Here is a 27,758-nt window from a genome sequence, read left to right on the forward strand (position 1 = left end):
TCACCAAATCTTCAGATAACAAAAAAGACAGAATCTTATTTTCAATTGTTTGTATATACTGAAAATGGGATAAGAGAAAGCAAAAACTAAAGGTATTTCCAATTTAAGTTTAAGAACAAGTACACACACACACACACACACACACACACACACACACACGTACACAGAGTCACAGAAATAGGATGCTGGAAAAAATTCCACTGCAGGCTTTCTCTTTTTCTAAGAGAAAGTCCTATGAGATAGGTCAGACAATTGAAGTGGGTTTAAAAATCAATCAGAGAAGACATCGAAATTTGATGCTAATAGCATCAATAAACAAGGAAAATTTTAAATTAAAAACAATACCATTTACACTAGCACCCAAAAAAATAAATACTATGTATAAATCTAACAAAACTTATGAGGAAAACTACAAACTCTGATGAGAGAAATTAAAGATAAACAAAATAAATGGAGAGATAGTCCATGTTCATGGATAGGAAAAATCAATATTGTCAAAATGTCAACTCTTCCCAACCTAATATATTAGATTCAATGCAATCCCAATCAAATTCCCACAAAGTCATTTTTTGGAAATTGATAAACTGACTAAAGTTATATGGAAAGGCAAAGGATCCAGAATAGCCAATGCAATATTAAAGTAAAAGAACAAAACTGGAGGACTGACATTATCTGGCTTTAAGACTTACTATAAAGCTACAGTAATCAAAACTGTGTGGTAAGGGCAAAAATCAAACAGATCAATAATAGAACAGAACAGAACAGAACAGAATAGAACAGAACAGAACAGAACAGAAGAGAGAGCCCAAAAACAGACCCACGCAAAACTAGTCAACTGTTAGTTAACAAAGGAGCAAAAGCAATACAATGGAAAAATGGTAGTTTTTCAACAAATGGTGCTGGAACAACTGGACACAGACATGCAGAAAAATTAACCTAGACACAGACCTTCTACCTTGAACAAAAATTAATTCAAAACATATCACACACCTAAATGTAAAACACAAAATTATAAAATTCTTATAGATAAGATAGGAGAAAAATTTGAGTGACCTTGGGTTTGGCAATGACTTCTAAGCTACAACGCCAAAGTCACAAGCCATGAAAGAAATAAGTGATAAGCTGGACTTCATTAAAATTAAATTTTCAGCTCCGTGAAACACATTGTCAAGAGAATGAAAAGACAAGCCACAGATTGTGAGTAATTATTTGCAAAGACATATCTGATTAAAAAAAAAACTGCTAACCATAATATACAAAGAACTTTCAAAACCCAACAAGAAAACAAATAACTCAACTAAAAAATGAACCAAAGACCTCAATAAAAATCTCACCAAAGAAGATATACATATGGCAAATTAGCAAAACAAAAGAAGCTCCACATCATATGTGTTCAGGGAAATGCAAATTAAAACCTATTAGAATGGCCAAAATCCAGAATGCTGACAATAGCAAATGCTGATAAGGGTGTGAAACAACAGGAACTCTCACTCATTGAAGGTAGGAATAAAAAATGATACAGACACTTTGGAAGACAGTTTGGAAAATTCTTGTAAAGACAAACATACCCCTACCATACAATCCAGTAATTGCAGTCTTTGGTATTTACCCAAAGAAGATGAAAACTTATGTCCACACAAGAACCTGAACACAGATGTTTAGTTCGTAGCAACTCTACTCATAATTGCCAAAATTTGGAAGCAACCAAGATGTCCTTCAGTAGATGAATGAATAAAACAACTATAGTACATTCAGATAATGCTTTAAAAAAGCGAGACGTTGGAGGAGAGTGAGCGAGTGCACACCCAAGCAAGCTACCAAGTCATGAAAATACATGGAAGAAACGTAAAGGCATACAAATAAGTAAAAAAAGCCAATCTGAAAAAGTTACATACCATCTGATTCCGACCACATGAGACTCAAAATGGCAAAACTATGGACACGGTAAAAAGATCAGTGATTGTCAAGAGTTAAACGGGAGAGAGAAATGAATAATATAGGTGGAGCACAGAGGATATCTCGGGCAGTGAAACTACTCTATGATCATTTAATGGTGAACAGATGTCATTATGCTCATCCAACCCCATAGAATACACAATGCCAAGAATGAATCCTAATGGAAACCATGGACTTTGGATGATAACGATGTGTCAGTATAGGTTCAGCAGTTACAACAAACATACCACTCTGATGGGGGATATTGAAAATGGAGGAGGCTATGCATGTGTGGGAGCAGGCAGTATATGAGAAATCTCTGTACCTTCTGCTCAATATTGCTATGAACACAAGACTAAAAAATAAAATCTGTTTTAAAAAATCAGATGCTAAATGATTATTAACTTGTTTGAAAACCTAGTAGTATATCAAGATAAGCTGACAAGAGCACAACCTAAGGAATGCAGGAAGTATTTACGAAAGATCAAAAAAAAAAAAAAAACCTACACATGTACAAATCAGAATTATACCTCTCCTAAACCTCCAGTCATTTCCTTGTTCATCCTGATGGTGTGACTGTGGCCTGGAAATCTGAGATACTTGATGTTGTAAACCTTTTCGATCGCCTTCCGCTTTCACAAGTTGTGTACGGAGTTCTTCTACCTAAATACATACAGACAGAAATTAAACTTTTGAGAGTTTTAAAAGCAGGAAAAGAATAATTGCACTCACAAATTATTACAAATTATTTTGCTAAGGAAAAAAATTTACTTCTCCCGGGCTATTGTAAATAAGCACAGTGAAGTCCAGTGAATCGTCTTGTTGCTATGCCAGGGACTGCAGAATAGTCTCCTGCTCTATTTCTTTATTCTTCCCATTCCTTCTGCAAAGAATGCCTTTTCCCCTTTTCTGGGTTTATGGTGACAAAGAATTTAACCACATTTTTTTAAAAATCCTTATTTTGATCTCAGTACACCCCTATTACTATTAACCCAAACCACTGCCAATTGAATACTATATGTTTTTATATTTTTCACTTATTTTCTTTCATGTGAAGAGATCTGTTTTTTTGGTAAACTCAAGAGAAGTGATCATGGCTTAGCATATTTTTATATCAAAGTACTCTCAAAATAAATAAGCAATAAATGCTTTTGAAAAAACTGTAAACTCCTTGAGGTCAGGGAACATTTTATTCATCTTTGTATTTCCAGAGAGGAGCAAATGGGCTGGCAAAACCAGGTATTTCCCCAGTGACCATTAAACAAGTTAGCGGTAGCAAAAAGACTCAGCTAAAGTCATAATGACAACCTGGACACAGAAATCTCTTACTTCAAAAGGTGAGATTATAAAGTACAAGTCAGAGTTCCAAAAAATCATAATGAAATTGAATATAAATATAAATTTCCAGAAAAGAAAGTCTGAACTCGGCCAACATTAATTCCAGTGGATCACTGGCTGCAGAACAAAGCCAATGAACAGTTTTAAAAGTTTTTGTAAAACAGGTGCTATGGTGTATTTTCAGCACTAATTGTCAAAATGTAATACTCCACCTAAACATCTATGATATCTGACATCTTTGCCTGTCTAGCATATTATGTAGTGAGTTATTCTAACCCATGCCTCAAACCAGAGGAATGTACAATTGTATTTTATATTAAATATAGGCAGCGAGGCAGTTAGTTAGAAACCCACAAGTCCTTATCAAACATGTAAGATGACTATCTCAAGTTACCAAACTTTAAATATCAGGAGCACCAAACTGCCACCAGGAGCTAATAGGCTGTAAAATGTTATGCTTTAAAATTAAGCCTTAGCTTTGACTAAAAAGGGGTGGGTAGCATCTTGAAAATGTGAACAAAAGACAGTGATGCATTCAAAACAAAGTAACTTGAACATGCAAATGTCTGTTTTATGTATTTTACTACTTCCTTCACTCTCCGATGCCTCTTTGAATAAAAGTAAGCTCCTGGGAAAATTTTATCTTAACACATCCAGTCTCACTTTTACACTGGTTATGCTAAGAGAGATAAGTCCTAAATTGGAGCAGCAATCAGCAAGGCACACTGTCACAGTGGAAACCCGGGCCAGTGTTTTGTACCAGCTTTCTCTGAACCTTCCTGAAAGGATTTCATCTTTTGCTTATGTCTGCTGATATGCATTCCTCAAAAAATAAAAATTTTCTATACCTAGGTTTTTCCTTTCACAGGACATTAAATAGAGAAGAAGCCTCAGTCTTGATTTAATTTAAAAGCAGATTATCATAGCTTGCAAAGACTTACCTGACGCAAAAGTGTTTCTCTACTGCCTTCTGACTGATTTAATAACCTTCGAGATAGCTCCAACTCCTGTTCAAGCTAGAGTTTCAACAGAGAATAAAGAAAAATGTCCAATGAGGCAGAAGATAACTAAATCATATGGGCACAGTTTAAGAGGAAAAGTTTTTAGAAGACAATGCGGAAAAATAAATACTTTGCCATAAACACATATTAATGTTTCTATTAAAACAATGTTAATTGCATAACAAAAAGTGAACTAGACCAGACTTCAAGAGGTCTGAGTTCTAGTCAGTTATTTAAATCTCTTTTCCTTAGCTCTCCTTTCTGTTGACTCTAAAAAGGATTTTATATAAGACAACTTTTGTGATTCCCTCCAGTTCTAAATCATTTTTAATCCGCATCCTAAAGCAATTTTTTCCTTAAATTAGTACATACAGTTATCATATGAAATGAATTAGAATAAAAACTTTAGAGATTCAATGATTCAAAGTATGTTTCATCCAATTGGCAATTTCATATATTCTTAATATTCTTATATTCCTACTATTTCCAATATCCATAACATTCTTAAAATTTTTAAATATTTAAGTTCAGAATAAGACATTTAAAACTTTTCTGAATAACACTGCTTTAAATAAATACCCATGAAAACTGTGCCAGTTAGGTGACTAAATATCCTACAAATTCAGCATGTGCCTAGGTTACTTCAAGTTGAAAAATATAATCAGACGTGAAGGGGAGCAGAATATGTCACCCCTAAATATGCCTTTCTTGGCATAAAGATAATTCTGAGCCAAAGGCAATCAAGAGCCAGCAAACACAGGAAAAGATTTTTACCTTCCCCTGAACCGTGTAAAAGAAATTAGAAAGGGGGTCTGGACCAGAAAGAGAGCTATTACCAGGGATAACTTCCTACATTTGAAAGACTTTACACAGCAGGGCAAGCATTTCTTGACCAAACACTTGCTCTTCTCATCTTCTACCATCTACATATACTAGTCCTTTAAAAATTGTACATGTGGTGGGTATGGCTACCAAGGAGTAGCATGAAGGAGCATTGCAGTGATGGAACAATCTGTATCTTAACTGTGGTGGCAGGACCATGAATCTATACATAAGATAAAACTGTAGAACTACACACAGACACACATACACACACACACACACTCAACACACAAATGAGTGCACATAAAGCTGGTGAAATATGCATAAGCTCCGTAGATTATACCAATGTCAATTTCCTGATTTTACTAATGAATGACAATTACACAAAATGTCGTCATTGAGGGAAACTGAGTGAAGGGCATATGTGATCTCTCTCTGTACATTTTGTGTTTTAATATCCTATGAATCTATAGTTATTTCAAAATAAATTTTAATCCATTTATAAAAGTTATTTTAATTATAGGGGTGGCTTGTAAAATAAATGTCATTTTTTTAAAAAAGTAAAGCTTATGTGAAATCACAGAATCTACACAAAATATTTTCTGATTTGCTCTCTTGTTTCTATAGAGAAAGAAAGAAAGAGGGAAGGAATCACACTTCACTCAAAATAGTTTCAAAATCTACCAAGGCTCCTATTGGTCACAATCCCTGGGTTGTGTATCAGCATCTTAAGTCCCAAAGCGAAAACCTGATGACTTGACATACAGTAAAGGCAGCATGAATGTATTGTTTAATTTGACACTGGTTGGAGAAATAAAATAAAGGGGCAATTTTGGACAGAAAAAGCAATAATGAAGTAAAGAACATTATATCGGGCAGATTTTCACTTTGAAATTCATTACCTTGTGCTTGTCCTCAAATCTACTCATTTGCAAACTAAGGAGTATTTGGCCTCTGAATTTCTTTCTAATTCTAACGTGCTAGACCCCATTAGAGTCACAGACATGAATATATGTAAAACGTTCTTAATATTTAATAAAAACAAAGGACTTTTCCTCTAGGCTGTTCACTATGACTATCCTCTATAATGAAAACTAACATATCAAAATATCCAGCCTTTAAACAATAAGTCTTTCCAAACCCTGCAGCAAAGTCAAGCTCTTTGAATGTTCCCCAGCAAGGAATCATAAATTTTAACTCACATCCTCAAAAGGAGAGTGGCCAGATGACAAGGAAGCAAATGACCTGTATATGTTCCTAAGAGCAAGTAGCAGAGAGCGGCAGAGCCTTCAAATCAAGGAAATCCACATCAATGCATAAAGGCATCACCGTGTTCTAACAATTGATCTCAGAGACACTTTCCAGGCACTCAACAAATATCACCGGCCCCAAACGGCATTACTCTTTCAGAAGATAACTTTCAAAATCTTACTTGACTCTTCTCAGTTTCAGTTTGTTTTAGCTTATTTTTCATTACTCCCTCATTTTCATCTGCTTTAGCTTCTTGTTTCTTCAATGCCTAGAATGAAAGAGGTGAGGAAAAATGTATTATTCCAAAATACATATAAAGCTGAAAGACACTACTAGGATTTATCAAGAAAAGACTGAGGAAGGTGAATATGAGTTGTACAAAATATATAAAGGAATTACAACCTGCTCATTCACTAAAGTTCTAAGAACATTTCAGTAGGGAGAAGCAATTCCCTGATCTCCCTAATCAATTTCCACTTAGTTTCATTTTTTCTCATCTTTGGGTATTTTATTACACAAGAGTAGAGATAGCTACCAGATTTTTTAGAAACAAGCAAAGCTTACTGCTTGCTGAAATAATAATATTTAATGGTCATATTACCTGTTCAACTATTTAGACATAATACTAAAAGCTAGCTCACTAGTTTTCTGAATCCTGCAAAAACCCTCATCGAGGTAGAAACATGTTCTTCAAACCATACTTCACATAGAGGAGGAAAAAAAACATTCTCTTCTACACTTTTCTCTCATTAATAAAATGGGAAAAAAAAAATTTTAATACAAATTTCAAAAGTTAACCACATAAGTATCTGTTTGCATTTGTGTCTATATTAAAATTAAAGCTAAGAAAAAATTTGTACTTGGAACAATCTTTCATGACATCTAAAAAGCATTCCATTTGTTCAAAAAATTTTTTTGACAATTTTAGCATTTAGACTTAGAAAATGTATGTGTAGAGGCCATCCAAATTGAGAAAAGCCAAATTGCCAGAAATCTTTTCCAACAGGTTCTATGGTGCTCAGGAGAAAAATGATTTTTAGGCAAACAGCAAAACATGTTAAAAACTGTTTTGATGTAAATTTAATCAATCATATTCAATTTCATTAACTTATATGTTGAACAAATAACTCATAAGTGTATTTACAGTATGTCAGGGACTATGCTAGGGGGATGCCAATCCATGGGTAAAATAACCATGGCCCCTATCCATGAGATCGCAGCTTCCTCTTTCACAGATCCTATTCTCACTAATAAAAGGCAACTGAGGAGACAGACATCATCAGAATGAAAAATAAATTTGTTTTTGGTACAATAATATAACAACACTTATATGACACTTTACCATGTCCAGGCATTCTGCTTCTTCTTACATATATTAAATAAATACACTACATATGTTGAATATATGCACTTAATCTTTATAATTCCATGAGTTATTATTAAGCCCATTTTATGACGGGGGAAATTGAGGTACAAGTAGTTAAATAACTAGGTCATTCATCTAGCTAGCAACAGACACAGGAGAAAATCTCCGGTTGTCTGCCTCTTAACTATTGAGTGGCGCTGTCTCTCCATGTGTTAATAATTATATCAACCTTATGGCATGGATATGAAGACAATAATCTGGTATTTGTAGAGCACTAAAGTGTTCAATAAAAGCCAACTATTATGATTATTGAATTGCTAACATTGATGAGGTATTTAAATTATAATTCTTCCAGGTAGTTATCAAGTGATTTTGATGGTTGATATTTGTTCTTTAATTTAGGATAAGTGGAATTTGTAATAATATTTAATTCTATATGCATAGTCTATTCAATTTTGACTGGTTGTATGTGTTTATAAGTTTTCTCCTGAACAAAATTATGCTAGAAACTTGAAAATTACTGCTGACACCTATAGCCTTTCTGTGTCTCCTCAGTCTTTCCCCACCCAATGCGACTGCATGTGTAAGAGAAAGAAACATGAAGAAAAAACATATAAATTGTGCTACATTTTAAACACTTTATAAATTTTTGAATGATTATATTCCTTAACATTATCATTCCAACCTAGCCCCATTTATTTTTATGAGTTAAACTTAATTTGTTATCTATTCAATATTTTTTCGTTGAATTAAAAACCAGCCTGTGCTTTACCATAGATTCTGAGGAATATTTCATCAGGCATTGTATAGATTTTATCAATCTGTAAATAGTAAGCTTCATGTCCAGATTCAAACTCCTAAGCAGAAGCCACTCCAAATGAGTGAAGGTTTGCCCAAGCCAGGTGAGGTCACCTGAGGCCATAAAGAAATAAGTAGAGCTTATCCCAAACATAAGCACCATTCCCTGCCATTGGTAAGTTCAAAATCTAACTGGGAGGACTCTGCAACTTTCAACCAGTAGTTGCTAAAGTCCTTCCCATGGGATTTTGTGCATCATTTCATGCCCCAGACTCTTTTGATCTCTGTCCTGTGCTTACTGAGCTTAGAGAAACAGGAGTCACCTGCTAAGCTTTTATAATTTGACTTAACGTCACACTGCACCTCTAATAGTTTAACTTACTTAAGAATTTAAACCCAAGAAATTCTCCAGTGAAGAAATTTTTCCATTTTACTAAGTGGAATTAATCCACTTCTGCCCCTTTCTCATCAATTCCAAAACTCACATTTTTAAAGTCCTATAACACTTTATATCAAAAAATAAGAACGTTATATTAACTTTTCCCAAGTGTTTGCATACTTTATTTCGGTTAAACACATTAAAAAATGTTTCATTCATTTATTTATATGCTTAATTATACTTACTTAGATAGACATTCGAAATAGTCCTTGTTTATCCAGACACTTACATTTCCACAGAGTAATACAAAAGTTTTGGTGTCACTAAGGTATAAGCTTCAAGAAGGCCAGAACCCTCATCTGTCATGATCACATTTTATTTCTAACAGGGTACTTGGCACATTTTAAGTGGTAAACGTGTTACTGAGTGTTGGAATAAATATCCCTTTATAATCTCTGAATAACAACTTTACAATTGGTGACTCTATTCATTAAATATATGTAAGATTTCAAGATTTCTTCCATCTTTATTAATTGTCATATTTTCTCAAGCAATTTTCTCAAGTTGTCTTTCTTTCTGGAAAAACAATTATCATGGTGTAGTGAAACTGAAAAATATACATTTATTTTGGGGCTTAAGTCAAAGAATTAATAACTTTTTCCTGTTTTCACAAGTCATAGCTTATTTTTTCTTCAGAAAAAAAAAAATCTCCTGAATGAGTTTCAGTTTTTATATTTTTGAAATAATTAACGTTTACAGAACAGCTATAAAGATAGCTCAGAGTTACCATAAACTCTCACCCAGCACTCCCTAAAATTAACATCTTTCATAACAATGGTATATTGATCAAAACTAAGATATTAACACTGTTACAAAACCATTAAGCTACAAATTTTATTCAACCATCAAATGCTCCTTTTTGTACCAAAATCCACTGCAGGACACTGTGGAGCAGCTTGTCTCTTTAGTATCATCCAATCTGTTAACAATTCTAACCTTATCCTTGTTTTTATGATCTCAACATTTTTAAAGAGATACTTCAGGTAACTTCAGGTCAGGTATTCTGTAGAATGTCCCTCCACCTGGGTTTGTCTGAAGTCATTTCATGATTAGACAGGGCTCCTGCATTTGGAAGGGGGCATGGAACACAACTGAGGTAGGTACCCTTCTCATTGCATCACATTGTAGGGTACACAATATAAAAGTGACTCAAGACTGGTGATGTTAACCTTGATTGCTTAAGGCAAGGCGGTCTCTGCCAAATTTCCCTTTTGCCATAAAGTTAACATTCTTTCCTTTTCATACTTAATTTGTTAAAAGAGAGTCACTAGTTCCATCATATACTCAAAGGTAAAAGAATTAAGCTCCACCTCCCAGAGACGGAATATCAAAAAATGTGTGGAAATATGTTAAAACAACCAAAGAAATTAACAAATATTTGGGTAGATATTTTGAGGCTATGCAAGTTTCCTTAAAGTTTCACCCACGAATTTTAGCTCAAAACCAGACCAACTATAATACTGTTGGTGCTTTCTTGGCCTACAAATTTTTTCCCCACCAAGCCTTATAGTCTAATGTAACCCAGATTCCTAGTAAGTTAACTCACCGGCCAGCACTCACCTATGTGCTCACTATGTACTCACTATTAATTGTAGTAATTGTAATTGTAGTTGTAGTCATTGTAATTGTCGTAGAATGTAATTGCACTTACATTCCAGTAAAGAGAATGCTGAACTTCTCTGCATTCACCCCAAGATAACCTGCTTACACCAAAAACATTAATAAGTGATAATTTTCATAAGACTATATAGAGGGATGGAGCACAATCTTCAAATCTTGCTCAAACACTGAGTGTTCTATAAATTCTCCTGGGCAACTCCAACCGGGAATTCCCCATTCTCTGCTCCCCTACATCGTGTCCAGCCTCATTATTTTATTTATTTATTTATTTATTGGTAGCTTCTAGACCTTCCCCCAATGCTTCTAAATTTCCCTCTCCAAGTTATGCAAAGCAATTTGCCGCTATTCTAGTCCTTGATTTTGAATACTTATACTCATGACAATGCTCAACACCCCAAGATCCCCCATCCCATAAAGAAAGCACCTATCAGTTACCAAGACCCATTCCTCTTAAAATGCAGCATGGGAAATAATTATTTTCATTCTCACACTGATAGGTATTCAATCTTCATTTCATATCACTAGCATAAATACTGTTTTACTTGGTGTTAAAGAAATAAAATCAATAAGCTGAACTTTTAACAATCAAATAGTGTTTTCTATATCTATCTAGTGCATGGATTTAGAGCCTATAAAAACATAATTCTTCTGATAGTCAACTGTCTATTTTCTTTTAAATCCAAATTTCCATATATGAGCTAGTTGAATAAGAGAACCTCTAATTCTCTTGGATCCCTAGGAATTTGCAATGAAATTTCCTTTTCTCCTCACTTTCCACCTTTGACATCTGACCAGTTATTTATAATAACACCTTTCCAAAATAATATATTTTCCTATTGTACCTCTACTTGGTGCCTAAACTGTTATTTAATACTCTCCTTTTTTATTTCTGCTTTTATTCTACGGATATGTAAGTTCGAAAATTTAGTCAATGAGAACTTAAATTCCATTGTTTTCAGTAGATGAAAAGTGAGGTACTGAGGAGCGACCCAAAGCAAATCACTGCATTTCCACCATATGGTCTAGAAATGTCATTAAGTTTGAGCATTATTTCCGCTTTCTCTATACCATGAGTCAGTAAGCAAGTAAACACACAAGCAATATTCTAGCCCAGAAGATTGAACCTCCTTTCTACATTATCTAGTTTAAAATGAAACACAAAAAAAAAAAAGAAAAAAAAATCTAATTCTTAAGACCTAGTAAATATATATACATATATATAATGCACTTTAAACTTCTGAAAACCCAAATAACACTCAACGAAAAACATTTCAAAAAGCTAACTGAATCGAAATTAGAAGCCATTTCTTTAAACCTTAATAATAAACTTTAAGTCATTTACTACCTTTTTAAAATGTATATGCCCGCAATGGATTTCTTTTCCATTTGACTTAGATCAATCAACTTAGAATTATATTAAAACTGACCCAGTAAAAGCAGTTATAAAAAGAGAAAAAAATCATCACATGCCAATGAATTTCTATTACTGTTATTCTGCCCTTTAAAGCTTATTTTTTTCATAAAAGCAGTTTAGCTATAAAGCTATCATGTGCCCTGCTCGAGGATTCAGACTCTCTCACACATTTAAGATCACAGCAACAACACTGAGACTTAATAGAGGGTCCCTGAGGCACATTTAAATCTTTAGCAACAACAGTTTTTCTTCTTTCCTTAAGTATGCCTATTTCCATCAAAAAGACTAACATTGAGTATTGTACTACCAAAGTTCTTTAGAGGGAGATGATTCTGCATTCTCCGTTATATACGTTATTTTAAATGCAGTCTTTCCTTTTAGGGAGGAGGGGAAAGGAGAAAAAGGAAATGTTTGTAGACATCTCATCTGACCATAAAAACTCCCACGACTTTGACAGTAGGCATGTTTATCAAGAAGCTATGAAAAATAACACACTTGAACATGTGGAACAAATAGAGAATTAAAGGGCCTTTGTCTACTTTAAATGGACCAGCAAGCTTGGGTAGGAATGATGGAGTTGAAATGAAATAAAGGTCACATCTTAACCCCCATACAGGCAACTGAAATTTAAAACAACAACAACAACAACAACAACAACAACAACAACTGTGAACATAATCTATCCCGTCTCATCCTAATCACTCAGCAGAGCTGCAACTGCATACCTTTGGTCTCAAGGGCAAGCACATGTAGATGATTCACTGGTAAACCAACCAGACTATAGAAAACCAAGTCTGTGCTCATGTCGAACAACAGGTCAGTAACATTATATTTAAAGCATAAACTGTCAAGTCAGACTTTTAGTTTTCAAGTAACAACGAAGAAGGAAGAAGCCATGTGATAATTACAAAAATAGCAGCTCTTACTATGTATATTTATTTTAAAGACTTTTTTGAGCAGTTTTAGGGCCACAGCAAACTTGAGAAGAAGGTACAGATGTTTCCCATCTACGCCCCGCTCCCACACATGCACAACCTTCCCCATTATCCACATCTCACACCAGAGTGGTACAAATTACAAATGATGAACCTACATGGACACATGGTAGTCACTCAAAGTCTATAGCTTACATTAGGGTTCACTCTTATTGTTACACATTCTATGGATTTGGACAAATATATGACATGTATCCATCACGACAGTATCATACAGGGCAGTTTCGCTGCACTGAAAATCCTCTGTGCTCCACCTATTCATCCTTCACCTCCCTACCCCAGCTCCTAGCAACCACTCATCTTTTTCCTGTCTGCACAGTTTTTCCTTTTCATACAGTCAGAATAATACAGGATGTGGTCTTTTCGGATTGTCTTCTTTTACTCAGTAATATTCCTTAAGGTTCTGTTATATCTTTTCATGGCTTCATTGCTCATTTGACTATATTTTTATAATTAAATTCTTCACGTAAGTACAAAATAAAACTCACCGAAAAAGGTTTTCAAGCTTCAAAACATGATGATATTTTGACCTAAATTAGATCACATGAGCTATAAATTAAAGTTACTAGTTGTTTGTATTTATGTATATTAAAAAGTATAAATATATTTAAGGACATTTGTTATATGTTAAAGCAAGATAAAATGTTATTATGTACTTAGTATGTATAGAACACTATAACAACAACCTTACTTAATTGGAATTTTTTTAAAAGATGGAACTCTAGTGTCTATTTCCAAAATGCTTTTTTTAGAAATCTAAATCACAGCTCTAAAACCATCAATCAGTAGAATAATACATATTTTGATAAGGAATATATATGCATAATACAGCAGGATTTTACTGTTCAGAACCTATACTATACATTTAAATTAAAACATTTTATTTCTGTCATGTTCTGTGAATTTCTAAATTTTGCTTTTTTCCTAAATCAAGTTAGAGATTCCTCCCACATGAAAACTAGCTAAAGTCATGGAAATTTTTAGCATTTAAGTTCATCCAGTTGGGGATTATCTGTGCCAATAAAAACCAAACAAAACAAAAAAAAATTTAAGTTTCTTTTCAAGGCAGAAAACAATGCATTCACATTCTAAATCCCTCAACCAATATCTAACTCAAAAATAGCTAGATGGATTTTACTTAAATTGTTCAAAGAAATTTATTTTTCAGCCAGAACCAAAGAACAAAAATTTTATACCCACATCTATAATTTAAAAAAAAATACTTTAATAAGTGAAAGTATCACTGCATGAAACAAGTCCAAAGAGAATCTAGCAGTGATCATTACTATTATAACACCATACAGATTTTCAAAGGGAGACGTTCTAAAAACCTGCTGCCAGTGTATTTTCCAGATGGAAGTGGTAAGCACACAGTGGAGTAGAGTCACAAGATGCAACCATCTCTGTTTTTCAAAGGATAGAGTAATATCAAATACCATGTAGTTAAGTAAGATTTATCAGTAGTCAAGTACATTGGCATTATTTCTGATGGTAATTATAATCCTTAATAATGTTCTTTAAAGATATCTGAGTTTTTGATACATAAAACTCAAAATGTTTTTTTGAGAATGACCTAGATGGAGACTAAGACAGCGTAAGGCACCTTATGCCAATAAAGCCAACCAAGGTCATGGGTTCAATCACCATGAGAGTGAATTCCTTTTGCTCTGTTCCATGGCCATAGTCTGTACCCCAAACCTTAGCCAAAGGCCACATGGAAGGCTAACTAGGCCAAAGACCATGGGTGAATCAGTAAAAATCCACTACCATAACTATAAAAATAAAAATAACTCAAAAGTAAAACCCCTATTGACTAGTTTCAGAATTTTATTCTTCACATGTTATTAAATTTGCCAGTCTGCAAAACAAAACCTTAATTACTGCCTACAAAGTTGGTATGTTGAAAAGACATACAGGTCTTTTGACTTGTTTAATTCAAAAGCAACAATGGTAATGAGTATTATTCCCTAAAATCCCACTGCTTTTACTGGAACAGATTTTATTTTCATGCAATCTTTTACTCAATAAAAATCCTGCAAGTAAAGTTAAATGTGAGCCCAACAAGTGCACTTTCCAGGATTCCCTTCAAAATCAAAAGGCAAATGCTCTTAGTGGAGGGTCTGTTTTTATCCAGTAGTTTCCTCTCAAAAAAGAGACTCATAGTTTTATTAGAAATCCCAGAGCAAAGTGATTCTTGATTTCAATTTCTAAATGCAGGCACATTGGGTAAGAATTGTTGACAAATAGACTATCACAGATAATTATGGAAATTTAAAATTTCTCAAGTTTTATATGTATTTGAGCAGAATGCCCCATGAATATACATCGTTCATTGTTCAGAGTAAGAAGGTGTTATTTTATGCCTCTGGATTTTGGGTTTTTTTGTTTTGTTTTTGACTAGTTTCTAATCAAAATAAAACAGTACCAAGTCAATGAATATGTCTATCTGTAGCAGAGTATGCTTTGTTTACACAATATTACTATGCATTCAGTAGTTGCTCAGTAAATATTAATTGATGATGATGGGAAAGGGCTTTATAAACAGATGGTCTAGGAAAATTCACTGAAAATGTAGATAGAAACATTCCACTCTTCAAGAAAAGCATAAAGTAGAAATTAAACAAGTTCTGCACTCAGAAAATCTCAGTCTATTATCAGGCAGCTGTTCAGTCAACAAGAGCACAAACATTTTTCATCATCATGAGAGTATTAACAGCATTAAATGTCTATTTGCATATGGTGCTACTAACACAGATTTATGCTAGCCTTATTTGTTATAATTTACAGCGATGATATTGGCAAGAACAAATAAGTAAACATAGCGAAATAAATGTGATTAAACAATTCTTTGAGATTTAGTCATATATGGTATAAAAATAAAAAATATGTCAGACTTAAATGCAACTTATAGGAACAATAAGACTATTTATTCATAATGTAAACCTTGACTATTTCCAAACAGAATCTGAGGTACTTTACAAGAATAGCTATAATATGCTGGAAGAATAGGTGAAATAAAGAAAGGAGCCACAGGTCAGAATGTCCATACTAAAGACAATAATAAGTATTCACACTTCATGAACCTAGAGAGCAAACAATCAAGGAAAAAAAGGGAGACAAAAAGTTGTTCGAGGACTAACTTCAATGAGGGTAGGAACAAGGAAACTACAACCCAGGAAGACATCTTAAAAATCACACATTATTCAAATACTTGAATAATAAGAAAACGTGAGTTAGTATACATGAGAGAATTTGGGAAAAAGATAGTTGAAATGGGGAGGTGATATGGGGTAGACAGTACATTACAAGCATTTAATAATTAATGGTCTTAGGTAATATTTTCTTAATAAAGTCAAAAGCCTAAGAAGACATAACATAAGTGTTAATTACATAGAAATAAGATTATAAGAATTTCAGAACAACTCACATCTACACATCATCTCATAAAACTGCACCCTTCAAAGGAATCAAAAGGCCTTAATTAGCAAGCTAGCAGTTAACATGTTATTTCTTCTACAATGTAGAATGCATTTCTAAATTTTCAATTTTTGTTCTTTCATTATTAAATAGTAGGTTCCTGAAATACATTATTAAAAGAGAATAGTCTTCAATTCAACCCACTCTTAGTCTCAATGTTTCCCAGTACCAGAAAGATAATACGGCTTGTAGAGCGACTGTGTCTGTGATATTCACGAACTACACAGGGAGTTTGCTGTGTGAGTGGAAATTCGATTATTGAGTGAGTACAAGGTTGAAAGAGGAAAAATCCAAGATCTCTTCCACTTTCTCTGCTTTAAGAAGTTTTGGGGAAAATTATTTTCCACAGAAAGAATACTAAAAGTGGTTTTTAGTGTCATCGTAAATGATCAAAGCCTAATTAAAAATACTATAAGTTAAATAAGGGAGGAAGGACCAATGTGGGTGACAAGAAGGGAAATAAAGAAAAAAGACTAAGGAAGAAGGCTAAAGGACACACAATGCCAAGGAACTGCACATTTCAAGCTGTGCCAAATAGTGCTCAACCAGCTTTGAAAGACAAATCCCATAAGAGCCAATCATTCTTTTCCATCTATTTCCTTTTCATCAGCATGTTGACATTAATGGTTCTTTCATAACCTTATAGAAAACATTGTTTATTTTATCCTTACAAAGAAAAAAATAAGGTATCCACCAGTAACAAACATAAAAGAGAGGAGAAAATAATTAGCACGGTATAAAACAAGACAAAGAGCAATGCTGTGAATCAAAAGGACAGTGAGTAAGAATTTAAGTAAACATTTCGGCCAAAGATAGGTAAAGTGCTTATCAGGCAGCAGTAAATAATAAGTTAGAAGCACATTCATAAAAGGATTGCCTAAAATAATTTGAAAATGCAAAGTCTCAGCAAAAATGCCATCCCTTCCACCCAAATTTTCCCAATGGGCCTAAAGGCGAAAAGATTTTGAGGGAAAAGATTTTCCCTGGGGCTACTCTGAGCCTAGGCAAGGTTGAAAGAACACTCTACTGAATTACAGCAATTGTTAACATTTCTATTTCCTCAATTAAATTGGGAGCCTCTAAAGGACAAGAGAGCATTATAAGTATCTCTAAATCCCTAGCCCCCAGAACAGCACCTGGCACATAGTAAGTACATGGTCAAATGATATTTTACTATGTATAGTTCTGACTACATAGTATGCAATATTTATTTATGCATTCACTCCTTCAAGAAATACTTACTGAGCCCTTTATTGCATGCCAGCCACTGTTCTAGGTGCTGACTACACAGCAATGAGCAAAACATACTAAGTGCCAGCCTTCATAAAGCCCGCATTCTGATCAGGAAGACAGACAGATGACAGGTAATAAAAAGTAATAAAGAAAAAACGCATGTAAGAGGCTCAAGAGCCAAGAGGGATATTTTATCTAAGATAGTTACTAAGGCCTTTGTGATGTAGAGCTTTGAATGCAATTGTTTTCAGAGGTGAAAACTCCTGGCTCTGAGAATAGAAAGCACAAATGTCCAGAGGCAAGAGGTGCCTGCCGTGTCCATGAAGAAGCAAGAAGGCCACACGGTTGGCCTAGAATGGGCAAAACGAAGAACAATAGAAAATAGGGTGAGGGGACCAGGCTGAGGACTTTAGATGATGACATTCATTATGAATGTGATAGAGAAACCATTTAAAGATTTTGAAGAAATATGTAGCGATATCTGATTCAGTGGGGAAAAGACTCTATTAAGGAGATAAGAATGGAAGCAAAGAGGCTACTGTACTAGCCCAGATAGAAGAAAAGAATGGCAGGATGATAGATGAGGGCAGTAGTGGTAAAGAGAAAGAGAAACTACAAATTCAGAAAATATTTCTTAAATACAGTTGACAGAATTTCATGACGGACTAGATGTGGACAATGGGAGAAACAGAAAAGGTGAGGACATAAAGCAACGTAAAATTTTTAAAACAAAATTAAAATAATTTTAGCAAGATGAGTATCCGTCTTTTTAAGAAATAAATCATACAAGCTACTTTTATTAAGATGAGCCCCCACACACACTCACACACACTCACACACAAAATGTTGCACCTTCTAAACAAATTCACAGGTCAGAAGGAGAAAGAACAGAAAATAGAGTTCCAGTGACTCAAGTCTGTCCAGGCTTTGTGGACAACATCACTCTGACTTTTTCCCATTCAAGACTGATACTGGCTAGCAACACTTCAGGATCTCAGTCTCAATAGTAAACATAAAACTGTAAAACTTTTTTTTTTACATAATAAAGTTATAACTGTAACTTGACCATATACGGAAAGATACATTAGAAAAACCTAAGAAGTTTCTCATTTATTGAGAAAGAACTACTACCACAGCTTCAGTATTTAAATTTTAAAAGGGGGGTGGGAATTCAGGATACTGAATAGAAATGTAAATTAACTAGAAATGTGATAAGTCATGATAGAGGTATAAAAAAATGTCTTTCTATCAAGTAAAGAAAAACAAAATTAGCCAAAGGAAGAACAAACAGCATTAGAATAACATTAGAATATGATTATAAATAGGGTTGTATACAACGGGGTACAAAAGCGGCGATTATTAAGAAGAAAATGATAATTAGGAAAAAGGTTTGGAGCTATATAAGATAAAAATTTAGAGAAGTATCTTTGGAACACTTCTGTATAGCTCAGAAACATAAAATGTGGAAGAGTATGAAATATGATTTCAGTGAAATAAACTCTCATATCAAATTAGACTCTAATTGTTTTATTATATGTAGAAAGTCTTCCACAGAGGGAGGGAAGAAGGAATTGTAATCCTGAATAGGAAGCATGAAGAAACTCTAACAAAAAGGCACAGAAATGATAGTTTTCCTGTTAAATACAGCAGATGTCTTAATACAGAATACTCTGGGTCACATTTTATTTTCAACAGTGGAGAGCAATGCTACTTAAAATTTAAAATTTAAAATATCTATCATTAAATAATTAGATATTTTCAGTTGCGATGTTTGTGCCAAGTATACTTTCAGGAAGCCCTAAGATGTAAGGTGTATATATATATTACAAAGAATTGTTTTTCAACAAAGTTTAGCAACTTAAATAAATCATGCCTGTGTCACAATTGATGGTTCAATACTGACGACTAGTGGTCAAAGACCTGTACTAATTCCCTACTAACTACTAAGATTTTTATTATCTAAATTTCTAAATTTAAAACATTTAAATTTAGATAATAAAAATAGAAATTATGTGAAAAGCCTAAATTAAAAGATTTTTTCCTTACCAACGTTCTGAAAATTGAAATAGAAAAAAATGGATCCTCAGTCTTTTAAAAAGTCTTTTCTGCGCATTATTTGTCCCCAAACCAAAGTCAATCAGCATTTGTTATTGACCTATAACAGGAACAATTCCACGAAGACTCAGTTTATCCACACACAGATGACTAAATTACCATTCTTTCTGAAACCCATAATTAATATTTTAAAGAGGTGTTACTTTCAGAATTGATATATCTGGGAAATCCTATTTAAATTTTTTTTTTCTAATTTAGTTGAAAAACAGTAACCTACTATATCAAATTGTTTCTTTTATATGCTCCTTTTATAAAGTTGAAATATTTAAAATTTAATTGTGATTGTCTGAATTCTTGGAGAATAGTTGTAGGATTTCAGTTAAATTATTTAAAAGAAGTTAAAATTTGTTAACCTTCACTGTCTTTGCAAGAATAAGAGCAGTAGATAATACAACAATGTACACAAACCTTTAAGAGGAAAAAAAAAGTGTTTAAACCAACAGCGTTACAATGCAGCAAGCGTGAAAGCAAGTTCATTCCTTCAACTATTCGCATAACATATGCTATGTGATAAACACTGTTCTACATGCCCCAGAAACAGGCATGATGGACATAGTTCCCGCCAATGGAGTTTACACTCTAGTGAGGAAGACATACAATAACATAAGTAAGCAAATAAACAACAATTAGAGGTGGTGTTAAGTGCTATGAAAACGATTAACATAATATGAAAGGGAGCAGTGGGGCATGAAAGGGCTATTTTAGAAAAGGGGGGGGTGCGAGGACATCCTCTCTGAAGAGCTGGCAATTAAGCCTGGAGAATAAGAAAATATAAGTTTATGCTGAGAGGCAGAAGAAAAATCTCCCAACAAGATACTTAATATGAACCACTGTGGCTAAAGCATAGATTCTTTAGAGTAATTTGTAGCTAAATATGTAATGTTTGAATTTTTGAATGGCCATCTAAAGAATGGAAATATAATCTATTGTTTCAAAGCCAGAAGTAACTATAAAAATAAATATACAACACATTTCAATACAATATTAAACAAGAAAAAAAGGAGAGAAAACAAAAGATGAGATCTTAAAAAAATAAAATTTCCGAATGTATCAATAATCATAGCAAGTGTAAACTAACTAATCCAGCCATTAAAAGACATGAGATTTTTTAAGTCCAGCTATAAGATGTTTATAAGAAACATACAAAATTAAAACTGCAGAAAAATAATTAAAATAAAGAGGAAAAAACATATGCCATGAAAACAGCAACATAAAGACTGTTAAATCCAGAGAAGCACTGTATGATAATTTAAAAAATAATTGACCAAGAAGTAATTAACTAATATCCTTGAAACCACAGTCATAAAATAGCAAAAGTGACAAAAATCACAGGAATAAATTGACAATCTTTATCACAGTGGGAGGCTTTAGACTGAAATTTAATAAGAATATAGAACAGAACAACAGAATCTACAATCCTGACCTACTAAATTTATATGATTGTGTACATGTGTCAGACATGAACACATAAAACTTCACATCAGAAAAAACAAAAAAAAATGTTTAATTTTTTATTCATAGAATACTTACCAAAAAAATTGATGATGGTACTAGGTCAAAATGGAAATGTCAACAAATTTCGAAGGAATCGAATAAAAAATAAAGAGTTTAAAAATAAGCAAACACACATATTTGAAAATTCCAAAAGGCACTCTTAAATAAGTCTTGAGTTGCAGAGAAAATTGTAAGAGAAATTTAAAAAGATTTAGAAATAAACTACCATAAAGAAATAGCACATTAACATGTGGTATTTTGGTGATAGATTTTCAGTATTAATTTTAAAAAACAGAAAAATCAATTAATGCTCTAACTTGCAAGTCTAAAAAATAGGAGTAATACTAAAAATTTTTAAAGGGAAAAAAATGGAGTTAAAAGCAGAAGCTGATAAAGTAATAAACAACACCAGTCAAAACAAAAATGAATAAAATAATCATATCCTAGCAAGACGAATAAAGAAAAGGGGGAAGAGAATAACTAAATAAAATTAAAGGAAATGGATATAGCTTCAGAAAATATTGAAAAAATAATAAAACAGGGCTATGACTGCTTCTTTAAATTAATTTCAAAACACAGACAAAATGGATCACTTGGCTGGATTCAAAAACAAAAAGGCTCTATAAACCAAAACGCACTGAAGAAATTGAAAGTTTCAGTCACCAAAAAGATAACAGGTACAAATGATTGCATGGGTGAGTTTTAACAAACATTAAAGAGTCAGAGACTCGAAAAAAAAGGACTCTACCTAATTCATTTTATGAAATTAATGTAACCTTGCTTCCAAAAACCAAAAGAGCAGTGCAAAGAAAATTATCAACTGATCTCAATCATAAAGATAAATATTAAAGAAAAAAACTAAAGAAAACACTAGCGAATTAATACAGCAATGTGTAAAAAAAAATGCTGACCAAATAAAGTTCTCAGGAATGCAAGGAGAGCTCCTATCTATTGAGAGTCAACCACATTTAAACAGCATTTAAATTATCATTTATTGAGTCAATGTTGTTAATCTGATAAAGGATAGCACCAAAAAAACTAGGAGCAAACACCGCACAAGGTTAGAAGCAGCCCCATAAACAGAAACAAAGCAAGAATTCATGCTATCTTTGTTTCTATTCAACATTGCACTTGACTTTCTAGACAGTACAATAAAACAAGGAAAAGAACTGTAAAGAAAGAGACTAAATTAGCTTTAATTTCAAATGATATGATTATCTACACAGTAGATATGTCAGTAGAGCTACTAACAAATTAAATAGCTACTAAGATGATTAAACAAAATCGTTGGGATCCAAGAGCCACACATAAAACCAGTCACACTCCTATATACTATAAATGACCAATTAGAGATGTAATAAAAGAAAATATCCTATTCACAATAGAAGAACCAAAAGGTACCTAGGAGTAAGTCCAACAAAAGATGTACAAGACCTTTATACTGACAATTATAAAATATTCATGAAAAACATTAGAAAACACCTTCTCTTCAAATTAATCTCTATATTTATTACAATTACAGTTAAAATGCCAGGAGGATTTTTCATGAAACATAACAGGAGATTTTCATTATCGCTTACCAAAATGTAATTAAGACAAAATGATATCAGTTCAGGGACAGACAGATAAATAGGTCAATAACAAAGCATATAGATCCCAGACAAATATCACAGAAAACTAGATACATAACAGAAGTAACATTTAAAGCAGAGGGGAAAGAACAAATTATTCAAAAATGATGCTGAGGCAACTCATTAGTCAGAAAAAATAACTTAGATTTCTTCCTCTCATCATTAAAAAAATAAAATTCCTGGGAGAAAATATAAATAATCCAATATCTTTAAATGAGTAGATAACCAGGTAATCTGTATAGGCACAAATGCAAACTGCCAACAAATTTGTGAAAAGATGCTCAAATTTACCAATAGGGAAATGCAAAGGAACATAAAAATGAGTTAGCACTTTATAGCCATTAGCCTGGCAAAAATAAAAAGAATTATAACCACTACTACTGGTAGAAATGAGAAGGTAATTCTCAACCACTCTGCTGACAGAAACGTGAAGAGTTAGAACCTTTTGGAAACATAACCTGGTAACCTCTAGTATAATAAAAGATTCATTCATGGTAATAAAAGATTAAATTGGAACCACATCAGCTGCTTGGAGAAATTTCCAGAAAGAACTGATCAGATGAAAAAGAAAGAAAAAAAAAACTTCAAGATGCAGACGTGTGTGTGTGTGTGTGTGTGTGTGTGTGTGTGTAATGTGATCCTATTTTAATAAAAGTGTACCAAAAAAATCTATATATGCAAAGGTACATATAGTCTACATATGTCCGTACAGGAAAATTAATTAATAGCACAAAGAAAAATATAAAGGGCTATATCCCAGGCTATTTATTACACTGGTTTCTTTTTGTTTTTGGAAGGAGGGAGGACTGTGGGGAGTAACTGATGACAAAAGAGCAAAGGGGAAGAGACAGGGAAAATAAGCCAAAAAATAATAAAGCTGTGTTAAAAAAGAGAATGTTTGTATGAGATTTCATGACATGATCACATTTAGCTTAGCATTTATTTAAATCACATGTGAATACAAATTTTTATCAAAATAATAAAAATCATAAAAGAACTAAGTGAGAAATAAAACTACTTAAACACTGTATCAAAACAGTGTATTATTATGGTCATTTCTTAATGCATTCACCAAATATTTATTAAGTGCAAATTATGTTAAGTGCTAGAAATGTGAAATGCTCAAAAGAAGTACAATTAAAAGATAACATATCAAGAAATGGTAATAATCCAGGACCACAAAAACACATATAATATATACCACTAGAAACTGGGTAGTGAGGGGGAAAAAAAAGCCATCTTTGCAAAAGAAGGAGAAAATAGTCAATAGGATCAGGATTTATTAAAAGAATAAGAAGTGTGGCTCCAAGTCAGGCCCAGATTTATCTTACGCATGTAGCTTCACCCCATGAAGAACAGGCGCTAGAGCAGGAGTTTTTGGATCGTCCCTTGACACACATTTTCCTACAGAGAAGTACCCTGTGGCTGTCCTGCTGTGATACTCAGTGCTTTCAGCCCCTTGGCAGTCTGAGGGTCTGTGTGTCACCCTGCCTGTGTTACTCTCTGCCTACTACACAACACCTGGTCGCCTGGGACTGACAAAGGATTAAATTCTAGAGCTCATGCCACATGGATTTACCTAGTGCTTTCCACAAAACTTCTATTTTATTTTTTAAACTCTTGTTTACTTGTAAATCCCATTGATCTTTCTAGCCCACAGAGGCTACTGGGACAGTCAATGTGAGGGCAATTTAATGGGCATTTATATAAAAAGTATCTAAGAATATCCATGGGGAAAGGGAAGCTTGTGCTCTGAAATAAATATGTGAAAATGTGGGGAATACCTACGAAGAAGGCCTCATTGACCATGGGAACAAGAAGGAGAGGATAAAGTGAATGGCCAAGCAACAGTTTTGCAATTCTGCCTTGGAAAGGTAAGCGACGGGGAATACAGAATCTACCGGCTTTAAAAAGGCCTCCATGTCTCCAAAATAAGCAAGGGAGTCTCAGGAGGCCGGGTCAGCAAAACCGCCTTGGAACACTTGCCTGGCCAGGTCCTCCTCTGATCTGACATAGAAGTCCCAAGGGCAACGCTAACACTAATAAGGCGACATTAGGAAAGCATTCTTGGCTTCCTTGGAAACATCTCCTTTAATGAGTCCAAACTAAATACATTAATAAACAGTACCCAAGGCTTTTCTTATACCAAGTATCCTAGTCTCTGGAGCCAGTTACATTTCTGGGAAGGAATGAATAGCTATGTCTTTATTAGGTTTCTCATAACTGGTACGGATATCAAAAGATGAAGAAAAATCTTGAAAGAATCCAATATCAATTACTTTTAATTTTTCTGCATATGGCCTTATTTTATTCATAAAGTGCACATAATCTGGTTTTCCAAGAGAGCACAGACTGAAAAATCTCTGAGCTGAGCTCCCACCCTACACGTAATCCCTCACTTAATCTTCACCATCTTCTATTACGATTCCATGCCTCGCCTGCCCCACAGACTTCTCCACGAAGCATCTTTAAGGTTTAGGCATCTGAATCACCTTAGGTCATATTCAGACATGCACTATTGTTGATGGGGGCAAAGAGTAAACTATCATTTTAATGTGCTATGAAATATAGCTATCTTTCTCATTTTAAGTAATTCAATTGAGGATGAAAACATATTGAGTTTATAAGAAACAGCTTTAAAAAAAAACAAGTTAGGAATTTCTAAGATGTCATAGCCAAGAGTTAGATATTTGACCTAGAATTTTCTGTGAATTTTGGACATGCAAAAGAGTTTTGACTTGGGCATGCAGTCTAAATACCTCTTTGTAACCCTAGCACCCACCATTCCTACCCACTCCATTAAATTTAACTAATCAAAGTTACCTTACTATCAAGCATCTGATCAAAAGGAGTCTATAATATGATAAATGTACCTTAATGTTAAATAACACTTTACTGTCTGCACAGTGGTTCAACAAGGAAAGAATGATGGTTAAAGCCTTAACAATATTTGAACTCGACTAGTCAGAGTACTAGAACCACCATTCAAAATTTAAAAGACAAATGAAAAGAACATTATCACACAACTAATATAAAACATTCATCTCTCTCAAGAGACCCCTACTAGATACCAAAACAACGGTATTTACCATGGGATATGAAGACCAGTGAAGGTCCTTACAAAGTTATGAAAATCGAACATTCATGTAACATCAGCAGCACATGAGAGGTAGAGGCTCAAAAAGGAAGTGGATTCCAGAGTATGCACCGATAGCCCTTTTGCTTAGACAGATAGGAAAAAAAGAGAGAGAGAAAAAATGAGTGAACAATATCCTAAAAACTCTAAACAAGTAGAATACCTTTCCCTCAACCGATTTGCAATGATTAATATTGTTTTTAATTAAATAGGAATAGATAAAGCACTGAGGATCTAAGGACCTCATTAGATCACTAAAAAGCAGGTGTTAGCCAAAGCCACAGGCTGCCTCCCTGTAATACGACATTATACCTAGAAATCTCTGACATCCTGGAACTTTTAATGAGCACTCCTTATCTCTTAACAATTTTTAAATGTCATAATTATCACTAACTTTGAATTATACATTTTAGGGAGGCAGAAGAGCAGAGTGGCAAAAAGTCCAGGCATACCTACTCACCTACAGACTCGATTTCTCTCCTCGGCCAGAAACAAAATACATCAATTACTATTATCAACAGTACAGGTATTTCCATAAGTAATTTTTAATATCGAAAAGAAAGCAAAGTGTTTTCTCTCCTTAAACATGACCTTTCCATAGGAATCTAAGCCACTTAACTTGGGAGTAGGAAAACGCACCAGCCTAAATTAATCCTTTCCAGTTTCCACCACACTGTTTAATCCAAAACCACCTTTTAAAAGCGCATAGGTCATTGCTTATATTAAAGTGACAAAATATGAAATTAAACATTTCTTATCAATACTGATCCTCCATTACACTGTCAGAGATGGAATTCCAAATCACAGCTCAAGCTTTTAGTCAAACTGACAATTACAATGCAAATATTCAGGCTCTAGTTTCTCAAAGGGGGGTGGGAAGCAATCTTCCTCACCCTCTTTTCTTTGTAATTTTGTTCATTCTGCAAAGAGAGAAGAAAATAAGTACAGAAAATTTCTCTAATTTTTTTCTTGCAAAAAGAACAATTGTCTCCTCATACTATTCTTATGCTACCAGATGCAATTTGCTTTGAGAACAAATGTATAAAAATCAAGGTTTAAAAAAGGCTACCCACATGCTGTATCTAATTATTCAACAAAATATCCTCTTCAAAGTAATTACCAACTAACAAGGGTATGCCTCCTTTTGTTAAATGGAGGAAAATGAAATTTTAGAAAACAAAAGCAGATTTTTCTATCAGCTTCCATTTATAATTTCAGGGTTGAAATTCTTGTTCCTAATTTTCAATTGGCAGTGTTTTTACCTTAAACATTTTTTTTTAATTTGCCAATAACTAAGGATTAATGATCTTAAGCACACATGAGTGGATTTGCAGAACATCACTTTGAGAGAAAACCATTTGGTAAAAGAAAAATGCATACTTTTGTTTTTAACCTTCATTTCCTTTTGTTTCTAATTTTTTATATTTTATGTATAGATCTAAGAAATATTTAAAGAAAATTTCGACAAATTTATTTTCTATAATAATATTACCAGTGTAAAAAAATGAGAATTCACAAATCTATACCAATAAAAATGAGTGAATAAATGAATGAATGGAGAAAAAGACAAAGTCCTTCCTTACAGTAGGATTCCAACTAATAAATATAAAAGAAATGATGGAATTTTTTAAAATTGCCATTAAGCATCACTTAGAATAATTTTCACACAAGAAATCAACAATAGATGCTAAAA

General features: G+C 33.5%; 1 protein-coding gene across 8 annotated transcripts in view; it reads right to left on the reverse strand.

The window, feature by feature from the left end:
• CEP128 (centrosomal protein 128) overlaps positions 1 to 27,758 on the reverse strand; it is a 329,036-nt gene that overhangs the window by 250,824 nt on the left and 50,454 nt on the right. For all 8 annotated transcript variants that reach the window (XM_036218273.1, XM_036218272.1, XM_036218269.1 and 5 more), the window contains 3 exons: positions 6,529 to 6,615; positions 4,215 to 4,289; positions 2,466 to 2,598 (listed from right to left, as the gene is read on the reverse strand). In XM_036218273.1, coding sequence (XP_036074166.1) covers positions 2,466 to 2,598; positions 4,215 to 4,289; positions 6,529 to 6,615 — 295 coding nt within the window. The remainder of the gene's footprint in view (positions 1 to 2,465; positions 2,599 to 4,214; positions 4,290 to 6,528; positions 6,616 to 27,758) is intronic.

The sequence above is a fragment of the Rousettus aegyptiacus genome, unplaced genomic scaffold, assembly GCF_014176215.1.
Source record: "Rousettus aegyptiacus isolate mRouAeg1 unplaced genomic scaffold, mRouAeg1.p scaffold_m13_p_3, whole genome shotgun sequence".
In the NCBI taxonomy this organism is placed as follows: domain Eukaryota; kingdom Metazoa; phylum Chordata; class Mammalia; order Chiroptera; family Pteropodidae; genus Rousettus; species Rousettus aegyptiacus.